We start from the raw sequence: 12860 nt of genomic DNA, 5'->3' as shown, positions 1-12860 counted from the left end.
TCCTTCCTTCCTTCCTCCTTCCTTCCCTCTTTCTTCCTTCCTTCCTTCCTTCCTCCTTCCTTCCTTCCTCCCTTCTCTCCTTCCCTCCCTCCCTCCCTCCTCCTTCCTTCCTTTCTTCCTGTTTGAGATGGAGTGTTCTGTATCCCAGGCTATCCTCAAACTCACTCTAAAGTCTTGAACTTCTTATCTGCTACCTCCCAAGTGCTGCCATACAGACATGCACTACCACCTCCAGTTTATGTGGTGCTAGAAATTGAATTGCCTGAGTCGCCTGCATCCTGGACAAGTGTTCTTCCAATTAAGTCATGTTCCAAGCCCACAAATATCAAATAAGCCTGATCTAATGAATTTCATTGTTAGTAAGATTCTATAGTATTCTAGAAGTTTGTCTCAATAATTTTTCTTCTCATAGAGTTTTGTAATCAGTCCCACTGTTAAGAGGTCTGATGACAACCTTTGGCTTCAGCATTTTGAGATATTAACTGGACACAATCTCTTACAAACCTGATCATCTAATAAATACATTCATTCCAGAGAGTCAACATTAACTAGAGGGGAAAGGTGTGAGAAAATTAATATCTGTTGCACCAGATACTCTGCAGATGTCAAGTATCCAATACAAGGCTGGAGAAATGGATCAGAAGTTAAGAACACTAGATGTTTTTCCCCAAGGACCCAGGTTCAATTCCCAGAATCCACACAGCAGCTGCTGACCAACTGTAACTCTGGTTCTTGGAGATCTGATCTTCTGGCCTCTGAGGGAACCCAGCATGTGCATATGTACTGCACAAACGTATTTCCAAGGCAAAATACCCATGCACATTATAAACAAAAATTTTAAAATATATCCAGTACAAAAAATATGCATGTGAAGTAAACATTAATAACTACTCTGGAGTTGCCAAAGTGACGGGAGAAGCATGGGATACGTCCACAATTACAAATGACAGGTGTGGAACTGAAAATGCGCTTCACTCACTCCAAAGCCACATCGTTCCATTAAACTGAACTAGATCTTGTTCATGCTACATGTCCTACGTACTTACCAAGTGCTCAAAGTGTTCTAATGATCAGAGATGAAATGTGAATAGCCCCAAATCTCCCCAAATCTCTGTGAGTCTCAAAGTTAAGCTCATCTGAAAAGCAAGCATTCTCTGTGTCTTTTAATCAGGTTTAATACTCAGATAATTTGGATAAACTGGGATTACCTGCCTGAAGTTCAAAGCCCAGTCTCAAAACAAGAGGCAAGCTGAAGCTGAAACTGAAGCCAGAAGATGCACAATGGAGACAGCACCTCGTGACTGAGATCTCCTTTTTACACCCTCTGTAAATGAGTGTCACATACACCTCTCAGTCAGCCACAAACCTGTAATTTTTATTAGAGCAATGTAGAGAATTAAAGGAGTGCCAGAAGCCAAGAATAGTGGCTCATGCCTGTGACACCACTACTCATGAGGCTAAAGTGGAAGGTTTGCCCTGAGTTTGAAACTAGCCTAGGTTACTTGCTAAATGTGAGGCCATTAACATCTCTATAGTAATACCTTGACAAGACAGAGATGATGATGATTGTGGTGGTGGTGGTGGTGGTGATGGTGGTGAGATAGGAGGGGGGGGGATGGACAAATAGATGAGTGAGTACTGAGAAGAAAAGACAAATACCTAATGCGATCTAAACTTGACCATCTGAGACAAAACTCATTGTCTTCTGCACTTTTCATCCATCAGAGTTACTCGGGTTATAGTATATTTTTTTCTTTAACCCCTAAAGGTCACATCTTTGGATGCTGTCCGAAAGGCCAGACTTTCTGTTCATCCATTCACATTCTCCCATGCCTGAACATCCTTTAAGATAAGATCTGCATATATATATATATATATATATATATATATATATATATATGTATATATATGTACAAGTATGTGTACATGTGCGTGTATATGTATGTATATGTATGCATGTATATGTATATATGTGTAGGTACATGTATATATGTGTGCATGTGTGTATATGTGTACATGTGCATGTATATGTATATTATATGTATATGTATATGTATACGTATATGTAGCAGGAGGTATTAGAAAGGGCGGTGCGGACCTGGCTAGCTCCCAGCCGTTACCTTGTTTGTGTTCTAAGTTCCCACACTAAGAGGTACCTGCCCAGGATCCACGAGACGTTGGCGTGGCTCCATGCCCCAAAACCCAGGGAATATCCATCACTCCATGCAATAGATATAACAATTCCAGTACTGGATAGAAATAAGACTTTTAATGCTTAAGCTTATCCAATGGATTTATATATTAGCAAATATCCAATACACAAGATGCCCAGACAATTAGAACTGTTAACCCAATTACCTAACCTTGATTTTATAACTATCTTAGACTGCTAGAGACACACGGACATCTTTTCTCCTCTCTCCCCTTCTCCTTCTTCTTCCTCCTCCCAACTCATAGCTCCACCTGTCACTTCTCAATCCAGTGGTAGAGCTTTTGCCACATTTCACCCTTTCTGTTAGAATAAAAAAGAAAAAAGAAAAAAAAACTTTCTCTCAAAATACAAACTGAGCACAACTATTACCAATTTGTAATTGTAAGTTACAACATAGACCTAATACACAGTTCAATATACTGTCAATAAAAAGACCATTGTCATCTATCTTAAGACTATAGTTCTGTACCTGGCTTATGTCCTGGCTTTAGAATGAATGTCATCTGAAAATCATCCCTCAAATCTGTTCTCTCAAAGTAAGTAGCTGGGATTGGCTATGAGACTGTAAGTCTTCAACCCCATCAAAAATCTAGAATGATTGAACTAACTGAAAATATGAGAAGCACAAAGCATAGCTTCTAAAACTTAGCCAGTTTATGGAGACCGCTGATCACCTGGACAGTCCCTTGTACTTCAAAATGTTGGAGCATACGATCTTCAGCCTTCTGGCCCAAGATCATCTGACAGACCTAGTGATGCAGAATTTTTAAGAGATGCTCACTTTGTCTTGGCAGATATAATCAGTCGACTATTCCGCAAGTTTTTCCTGGACAGTATTTTGAATGTAGGTGAAAAGAGACAATTCTTGCCTAGTGGCTGTCTCACCACTACTGGAGTAACTCCAGAGATGCTCAATTTCTTCTTAAAATCTAAGATGGGGTGCTGTCAGGAGCAGACAGGTCTCTAGTCAAATGATCTTAAATAAAGAAATGTCTGTAACATCAATTCTGTGAATTTCTGATGTTTTTGAAAACCAACTATCTATGTAAAGCAATCTGGACTGTTGTCCGTTAATTACTCTCAGCTATTTCTAATTAAAATCTAGAAAACACCCTAACAATAAACTCAGAGCCATGAATCTGCTATTAAGCCTTTAACTCACAGGCTAAACGTCTCATATCAGTTAAACACACACACAAGAGAGAGAGAGAGAGAGACAGAGGGAGAGAGAGAGAGAGAGAGAGAGAGAGAGAGAGAGAGAGAGAGAGAGAGAGAGACTGGGTCTAAGCCTTGCACCTACAAAATTTTGTATCAATAGAAGAAATTTATACCAATGAAACCTTTGAATTTGCCTTGCTATGTGTACTATGTGTATATACTTACGTACATGTGTATGTGTATGTATATGTGTAAGTACATATGTGTATACATGCATGTGTGTATGTGTATCTATAAAACAGTGGCCATGCAATTATTCCCTCCTGGTGGCTTTGATGCCAAATCTCATTCTCCCTCTTCCTTGGGTCACCCTCATCTTCCTTGGGTCACCCTCACGGCTTTGTTCCATCTTCACACTGAGCCACATCAATCTTACTCCCTGATTCTAACCTCAGTGTCCTTTCCCATCAATGTCTGCTCTTGACTGGTCCACAACACGCTACCAATCCTACCACAGCCTTCTGTCACTAATAATGCCAGGATGACCTCAAAGTCAAAATCAACTGGGTTTAATGGCATTTGCCCTTATCCCAGCTAACCCCAGTACTCAGGAGGGTCTCTGAGTTCAAGACCAGTCTGGACTACAGAACAAGGTATAGAACAGCCAGGGCTGCACAGAGGAACCCTGTCTCAAATGAACAAACAACTGTACAGCAATATTATCCATAGTCTATCTGTGCCTCTCAGGCACCTGGAAAAAATGTTCTTTTCTAAGCTACAGTCTTCCCTTCATACAAAAACTATGAGGGAAAAAGTTTTCTCCTCTACAGTTCGATATTCCTTTAATATTCAATCTAAAAGTTAGAACAAAGACAATCTATCATGCTCAAACTGTTCTAGGGTGTTAGCCGCATGACTCTTGCCTGCCCCAGCATGGCCGTTATAATCCACAATGCTATTTCCACGCAGGAAATGGAGAAAATCAGATCCTTCTTATTTTCTAGGCATCCACACCTGTGCAAAAAGGGAAACAGTTGGAACAAACAAACAAACAAACAAACAAGATCCAGCAAACTGTGCAGCCTGTTTGTGCCTTACTGCTCAGTGTTGCACTTGTTCTGAAGCAAACCACGCTCTTGACACAGCTGTGCCTATAGGTTCCACCAAAACTCTTGCTTCAGTGTAGTAATGGAATGTTTCCTCTCCTTACAGAGTCTGGTTGTATAGTCCAGGGTAACCTAGAACTCACAATCCTCCTGCCTAAGGATCCCAAATGCTGCTTTGAAAGGTATGTACCACAACAGCCAGCTTTGATAAGTGTATTCTTGACAGTGAAGTCAGATACTGTAAATAGGACAGTATTGGTCAGCCACTTCTAATTAGATGTCTCCTAGAAATAGCCAAACTAAAGTTTAAATCTCAGCCCAGGAGATTGCTCGGCAGATGGCGGTTTCTTGCTGTGTAACCTGTCAGCCTAGGTTCTCTCCCTGCATGTGCACATGCACACACATGTGCATGTACACACACAAAATATATTTTATTTAAATGTAAGTTCATCTTGCCAAAAATTTCCATAACTCCTCTTCCTCCTTCTCTTCCTCCTCCTCTTCCTCTTCCTCCTCTTCTTCCTCCTCCTCCACCTCCTGAGACAAGATCATACATAGCTTGGGTTGGCCTCAAATTCACTATGTAGCCAAGGACTTTTTTCTCAGTGACCTAATTGCTTGGATTAAAGGTGTGCACCACTACAAATAATCACATTCAACAACTGTCCTGCTGTCACCTTGGCCCTTTTCCTTTGTTTCCGGGGCTATTGGGATGAACCAGTTTTATGTGAGCTGCTAGGATGCTACAGAAACCAGCCGTTGTAACTCAGAGCTTGGCTGGTATGAAAGATAAAGCTGAGGTTCCATGACCAGGGAATCTTGACAATGGGCTCTAACTTTCAGGATGAAAGTCAGTAAAAAGCAGCTCTTGGCTGCTGAGGCTTGGTCTCCTAGGGACACATTGTAAGGATTATTAGACTCAGGGTAGAGGTTTGGCTGGCTCAAGGAAAGGCAAAAACTGGCAGAGCTGTGAGCTGGATCTACCAGCTGGCAGTTGGGGATGTGGAATACGGCACCTGCCTTGAAGCTGAAATGGGCAGAATTGCAGTTCAAGCAGCAGAGATGGCTGGCACTGTAGTCAGAGCTCTGCCAAGAAAGAAGATTCATGAAGGAAATTCAAGAGTATACAAACTCATGTCCTCTCTCCCTCTCTCTCTCTGTCCATCATAAGCATTTCACTATTGCACAAATGCAACAGTAAATTGTCTACTCAATGTAGTGTCATGTTTGAGGTTTTAAATCTTCTATTTTCTGCTTAGGAATCTAGGGGAAAGGTGAGCCATTTTTTATATAAATACATAAAACTTTAGTAAATTTATACTTGTCATCAAAACAATAATAAATGTAAATTCTGTTCTTTTTCTCTTGTATAGCCCTAAATATCACCTTCAACCCAATTAACACTGCAGTCTGTGAAACCATGAGGATTGGAAGGATGTTTCTGAAAGCAGCTTTTCAGTGACTCAGTTTAGTGGTTCCTGAATTTTCTGCACAAACAGAATGTTCTCACCCCAGTGACTGGAGGCCCTGCATGCAGTCGTTACTGCTAAGGTGTTCCTCCCCCTACACAGGCACTGCTTTTCTATGCCCACTGCGATAGATTTTTCTGACCTTCTAACCCAGAAAACCTCAGTGACCACCCGCTGCAAACGAAATCAGGAGAAACAGACACTACTCCAGAGTGCCCACTGAGCTCCTGTGGAACCTGCAATCAGGCTGCCTGGAGTAATCAGCCAGGCTGGCTGAGCTCCACTCCAATGAGCACCAAGGCACTCATTGAAATTAGCACAAGTGTGATTGCCTTCCAGAGGAACAAGTCCACGAAATGACCTTAAAGCTCCACAGTCCAACCGAGCTCCTAAAATTAATTACAGCTCATTTGGAAAGCGTCTGCTCACTTACCTGGAGCTCTGAGGATGATAAGGAGCAAATGAATGGTTTCTGTAATTACACATTCACACTTTTGACTGGGCTGCCCAGTCCAACAAGCGAAACCACCTCTGTGGAATTCGTGCCACTAAAGCTAAGGACAGCCCAACACAAGTTCAAACACCTGGAACAGCCCTAGATAACGTTTCTCAGGCTGCAAATAACTGTAAACAGGAGGGATCCGTGGAAGGCCTCGCAAGCACTGTAAGGGTTTCCTTTCCTCTTTTACTTAATTCTTTCCTTGCACCACAAAACCTCTGAATGCAAAGCAGGTCCCGAGCATACCACGGAGACTTGGTTTAGTAAATGTAGTTTGCAGAACAAGGCTTAGTTTGTGGAATAAATGGGAGATGAGGATGCATCATCTTTCCTACCACCGTTTCTTTTCGTTATTACTGTTTTAGAAGAGTCTCATGTAGCTAGCCCAGGCTGTCCTCCAAGTTGCTGCATAGACAAGTTATCAAGTGAAGCCATGACATCCTTCCGCATCCTCCCGTTTGCACCTCCCAAGCAGGGGTGTGTTTGTGCAGGACCTAGAGTGCAGGTCCCTGGCAGAGTACCAGCTTCCTTTCTAAGACAACTCGGCCTCTGAAATTGAAAGCAAGCCTCCAATTAGACGCTTCCTCTTATAAGAGTTGCTTTGGTCATGGTGTCTCTTCACAGTCATAGAACAGAGACTAGGAAAATGTCTATATACAAAAGAAAAAAGTCTATATACAGAGTTAGATCTTTCCCTTTTTGCTTTTTTTTTCTAACTGTATACACACCAAAGGACATTATCAAATATCACTTCATACATGCAGAGGGCTACATGTACTTGGATTATTGGTTGATTTTGGTTGACAAAAACTGGGTTGAGGAGATGGCTTGCTCAGTAAAGTGCTTACCATGTTAGCATGAAGACCAGAGTTCCGGCCCTACAACCCACATTAAAAAAAAAAAAAAACAACAACAACAAAAAAAGACACCTGGTGGTGTGGTTGTCCAATCACAACACTGCAGAAACAGTAGGATCCCTCCGGCTTCATGGCCAGCCAGCCTAGTCTAGTCGAGGGTGAATTCCAGGCCAGGAAAAGACATTGACTCAAAAAACAAGGTGGAAAACTTAAAAGAAATTACAGCCTGGCAGTTTCCTCTGATCTATACCTGTGTCTGTGTTCTCTCAGACACACACACACACACACACACACACACACACACACACACACACACACAAAAATTGACAAAAACCGTGTATACACTTATGGCACACAAAATAACATTCTGGCACATGCATGTACCTTAGAATGGCCATAAGGTAATATACGCATCAGTTCATCAGTTCTCTCCTTTACAGTAGAACAGTTGAAATTTCATATTTTCAATCCCATGTTCTCCCCCAACCACCCACTTCAAAAACAAAGCTCATTTTTGTTCTCTCTTGAAGATTCTTTAAAATAAAAGTATAGACAAAACAGATAGTATGTGGGAAAGAATATAAGACAATAATTCTGAAATATTTCAGTACATATGATCTTTTAAAAGAAAAAAACAAATAAGTAAAAACCTGTGACTTTATGATTGTTTAAGACTAAAACCTGATAAAGGAATAAAGTTCATATAACGTACTATTTGATAAGGGTGGAGATTTTGAGTCACATGTCTTGAACAAAACTTGAGTCACTGTTATCATGAACATTATCAAACGTCACTTACAGATATAAAGTACATGACAAAATAAGCAGAAAACCATGGCAATGAGGTTTGTAGCTACTATATATATAGCTAGCATACCTAGGATTCAAACTCAAGTCAAGCTCAATATGCTAAGCCATCATCCTGTCCCTCAGAGTGGGCACAAAAATGCAATGTAATAACTCAGGTACCTTATACAATCAATTGATTTTAAATACAATCAATCATGTGAGCCTGTCAGACCAACAACTCTAGAAACTGAAGACAAGAACATCGATCAAGTTGAGGCATTCAAAACTATCTTGAGCAACATATTGAGACCTCATCTGGGGGGGGGGGGTAAGGAGAGCTGGCTGCTCTTCCAGAGGACATAAGTTTGATTCCTACCACCCACTGGTTACCCACAATTGTCTATAACTTCAGTCTCAGAAGACTTGACACCTTCTTCTGGCTTCTGAAGGCACTGAATACATACAGTACACACATACACAGAGGCAAACACTCTTACACATAAAATATAACTTAAAACTCAGTGTGATAGTACGGTGTTGTGATCCCAGAACTCAGGGAGTTGCAGCAGTTGGATTTTAAGATCAAAGCCTGTCTGAGCTACATGGTGACATGTCTCAAAGTTCAAAGAAACAACATCAACAACCACAAGAAGTCCACAGGATAAAACTTTCTAGATAATCCAACTTGTCAAGAAACATGTATAGTTTTATTGAAACAGGCATGTTGTACATATAAACCAAAAGAATGTACATACAATTAATACCGTGCTATGAGACAATAATCCCAAGGACTCCAGAGGTAGAGACAGCAAGACAGAGAGTGCAGCAGCAGCCTGGGTTACATAAGGCTCTGCCAGGAACAAACAAACACAAGAACGCATACAGAGAAAGTTACCATATAATTAATAGAATAGAGTCCAGACACTGATATCACTGATTAAATGAAGTTATATTAGAAAACCATTAGTGAAACAGCGTTTAGTTAAAATCCTGAAATGGATCATAGGCGTAGCTATTGAACTAATTGAAGATCCCCTCAGAAAGGTAGGAAAAAGTAAGAAGGGTGACTGGAGGCTCAGGGTTTCCTCAGTGAGACAGGGAAAGCGCTAAGACAACTTCAAAACCTTCAAACATGGTAGTCAGATCCTCCTCGAAACTTCAGAGGGAAGGCTTCTAGCAGCTGTAGCCTGGCCTGGAGGATCCTCCACAGGGCAGAGTGCATTAGTGAGAAGTGTGTGTGTGTGTGTGTGTGTGTGTGTGTTTGTGTGTGTATGTGTGAGTGTGTTGGTATGCCTGTGATGAAGTGACTTGGGAGTTACTTCTCTCCTTTCACCATAGTTTCCAGAGTGGGATCTCAGGAGGTCAGGCTTGCATGACAAACACTGTTACCCACTGAGCCAACTCACCAGTCCTGGGAATTTTATAGTAAGAAATAAAGCATTTCTTCCACAATGAAAAGAGCAATAAGAGTGTGTTAGCTACAGCAATACACTGTCCTCACAAAGCATCCTGGAAAGACAACAGGTTTATACATTCAGGGCCATAAGGCTGAATTCACATGGCAGGGTCTCAGTGTGTACAGCCTAGTTACAGCCAGCCCACAGGCTGCATTCGTCCCAGGGTAGCTGTGAATGCAGAACAGTGTATTTTCAGAAAACAGTATCAAAAGGTTGGGCATTCCTGATATTCTCCAGGACTTGACACACTCACCACTTCCTCAGTATGCATGACAGAACAGCCCTGGCGAGGGCCGAAAAACACATTATTATCTTTATAAAGCTAAGCTGAAGAATCCCAGGGAAGTGTGTAATAGCACCAGTGAAATAACATACATGTCAGGAAGTATTTTCAATGTTCGAAACACCAAATGCAGAGCATCTGACATCCCAAGTGTGAGTCAGCCTGCCTGGCACAACACAGGGGGCATGGCTTGGCCTCTGTGAAGAGGCACCATGCTCATTAGTGCTCATTTGTTCTGAGATCTAACCAGTATTTCAAACTAGACAGAAAGAGAGTTCACACTTGTATAGATGACAACTCAAAGAACTGCAAAGTAGCCATATTTCCACAAACCACAGTAAATAATCATTGTCATAGTAGTCTCAAATCCCAATTACTTGACAATTGGCATCCCATCTGTGCAACTACAGCACCCCTGAGATTGCCCTGGGAACTACCAGATCACCCAGAGGCCTCTCTAGCCACTCTTAAAAGCTGTCACCAGAGGCCAAAGACGAAAACACTTCACTTCAGAAGCTGAAGCCTTCCCAAATTTCCATCTAAAACACAAATGGGTTCTGGGAAAGGTAATGCCTAAACTTCAGCATGTAGTCAGTAATTCACTTGGTTCTCAGTATGAAAAAGCCCGAGTTGAGAAACCTAAGTTGTAACAATCAATGGGGAAGTTCTAGAGAAGAAACGAGGAAAGAATATCCTATCGGGAGAAGCGTGGGAAAGGAGTCTGGATCCGATGCTGACATCCATCAGAAGTCTGATTGAATGTAAACCTGAGCTCTCACCAATGACCAACACTGCACACAATGCAAGCCAAAATTTAATCCGAACAACACTCGCAAGGGCTTTAAAATCCATGAGTACGCTACTGTGTCCATACTGTGTCCAAACAGCTTACCAATGGCCATACTGCAGACATGTGTTTTTAAAAGGTCAAATCAATTACGAGTCACTGTTATATGAAATTACTTTTCCCAAAGTATTACTAAATTTACTACCTTCACTTTGACTCTCCAGACTCTTGTTTCCACTCCTATCCCCTAACCCCCGAGAGTTTTGATTGCTTTGATTTGTTGTTGTCTTTGTTTGTTTGTTTGTTTGTTTGTTTTTGAAACAGGGTCTTACTCCGTTGCCTTGGCTGGCCATGGTATTTCATTCGTAACTTAGGGTAGCTTTGAACTCCTAGCATTCCTCCTGACTGACCCTCCCCGATGCAGAGATTACAGGCATGCGTCAACCAACGCCTGCCTGGCTCTCTCCACGACTTTTAAAAGGAAAATCAAAACAACTTAAAACAACAACAACCAACCAGACACCGAAACTTTAGCAACAACAAACAAAAGCGAAAGTCCCCAAACAACTTTTCACCGACAAGCCTCAAAAGTTAACTCTCAAGGACTGCCGGGGAAACTTTTCCTTCCCGGTGTTGCTGGGGAAGTAAATCCGCACCACTAAGAACAGACTTTGTTGGCCACCAGCAGGGGAGCCCTTCAGCTTTTGTCCCCAATCCATTCAAACAAAAGAAGCTCGGTCTGGGGCTTTCTAACCAGGGTCCCACACCCCACGGGGTCTTGCACACTTAGGGGCCCGTCACTCACTTCTCAGCGCCCCGATGAGTAGAGAGCCATCCTTGAGCAGCTCTTTGATGAACTTGTTGGTTCTCTCCAGCTCGATCTCGTGACACTGCAATCGCTCCCTGAAATCCGGGCTGTCCAAATACGAATCGCTGAACTCCAGAGTGGGCAGCCCCATGGCCCAGGCGAGACGGCCGCTAGCTGCGGCGGGTGCGGGGTACACTGCGAAAGCCGGGGAGCGCCGGGGAGAGCCGGGGAGCGCCGGGGAGCGCGGAGAACCGGGCCCCGCGCGCCGGGCTCAGTGCAGCTGCCCCGAGGCCGGGCGGAGGCGCCGGGCGCTGTCACCGGGGCGCATCGTCGCTTGTTCGCACCGTGGGGGTGGTGAAGCTGCGGGCTGCACCGCAGAGCAAAGCCTCCTGGCAGCGCCACTCGCTGGCCGTGGGGACAGTGGCGCGCGCTTAGCCGGCGGCGCCCCGCGGCGACTCGGGCCCGCAGGGAAACCCGCCCCCTGTGCCGAGCGCACGCGGGCCGGGCTGCAGCTCCCGGGCCGACCCTCCTCCGCCCTCTCCGCCCCTCGCTGTCCCCGCCCGGTCCCCGCCCGGTCCCTGCCGTGCGCACTTCGCTCCCCGCGCCCAGCACTGCTCTCTAGCCTCACCCAATTCCTACCCGTTCCCCTCTGGGCCCATTGTAAGCGCCCGGCCCTGTGTGCCCCAAACCATCTCCAGCCTCCAGCGTCCCCCTCAGGCACACTCGAAAGACTCCCAAGTTAACTCTGGCTAAAGTCTGTAACAAGCCTGCGGGAACGTACCACTTCCCAGCTCGGTTCAGGTTTCACTTCAGGGTCCTGCCCTTGAGTCCAATGTGGAAAGGGTGTCCTGCCTGTCTTCCAGCTCCACTTCGTTGACCCATCAGTTAGGTGTGTTGGGTATTTTTCCCAGCCTGTAAGAAGGGGGGAATGAATTTATTAATTAACTCATTTTACATGTTTTATACCCCAGTTTTAGTGTCTCAAATTGACACCTGGGTGGGTGGGCCTACAAGTCCTGAGATTTTCAATGACTTGACCTGAACAAGCATTTCAAGAAGCATTCCTTCTCTGGTGGTGGTGGTGGTTAATACCTGCACTCAACTGGCTGAAGCTGGAGAATTGCTGAGTTCGAGACCAACACGGACTACACAGAGAAACGCTGTCACTGAGGTAAAACTATGAATTCCTGCAAAGAGGCAATTAACCCTGTAGCAGAGGTCCACCCAATAAAGTGAAACCCTGGCAGCAAGGGAGCCTACTATCCTATCCCATCCTGCACTCGTCTGTAGGATTCCTGAGAACTCCATTGCTTTTCTTAAGGATCTGTTTTTAATTTCTACATTTCCACTGTGTATTTGAACCATCTGTTTAAAAAAAGAAAGGAAGAAGAGAGAGAGAGAGAGAGAGAGAGAGAGAGAGAGAGAGAGAGAGAGA

At 43.6% G+C, this 12860-nt stretch overlaps 1 protein-coding gene across 1 annotated transcript in view; it reads right to left on the bottom strand.

Annotated features, from left to right (window-relative positions):
- The window catches only part of Arhgap42 (Rho GTPase activating protein 42), a 231360-nt gene extending 219784 nt beyond the window's left edge, over positions 1-11576 (bottom strand). Inside the window, exon 1 of the mRNA XM_028763356.1 lies at positions 11423-11576. Within this exon, the coding sequence (XP_028619189.1) occupies positions 11423-11576 (154 nt within the window). The remainder of the gene's footprint in view (positions 1-11422) is intronic.
- Positions 11577-12860: the final 1284 nt, after the last annotated feature.

This window comes from Grammomys surdaster, unplaced genomic scaffold, assembly GCF_004785775.1.
Source record: "Grammomys surdaster isolate TR1022 unplaced genomic scaffold, NIH_TR_1.0 138, whole genome shotgun sequence".
NCBI classification, from domain to species: domain Eukaryota; kingdom Metazoa; phylum Chordata; class Mammalia; order Rodentia; family Muridae; genus Grammomys; species Grammomys surdaster.
This window is presented reverse-complemented; position numbering and strand designations above follow the sequence as displayed.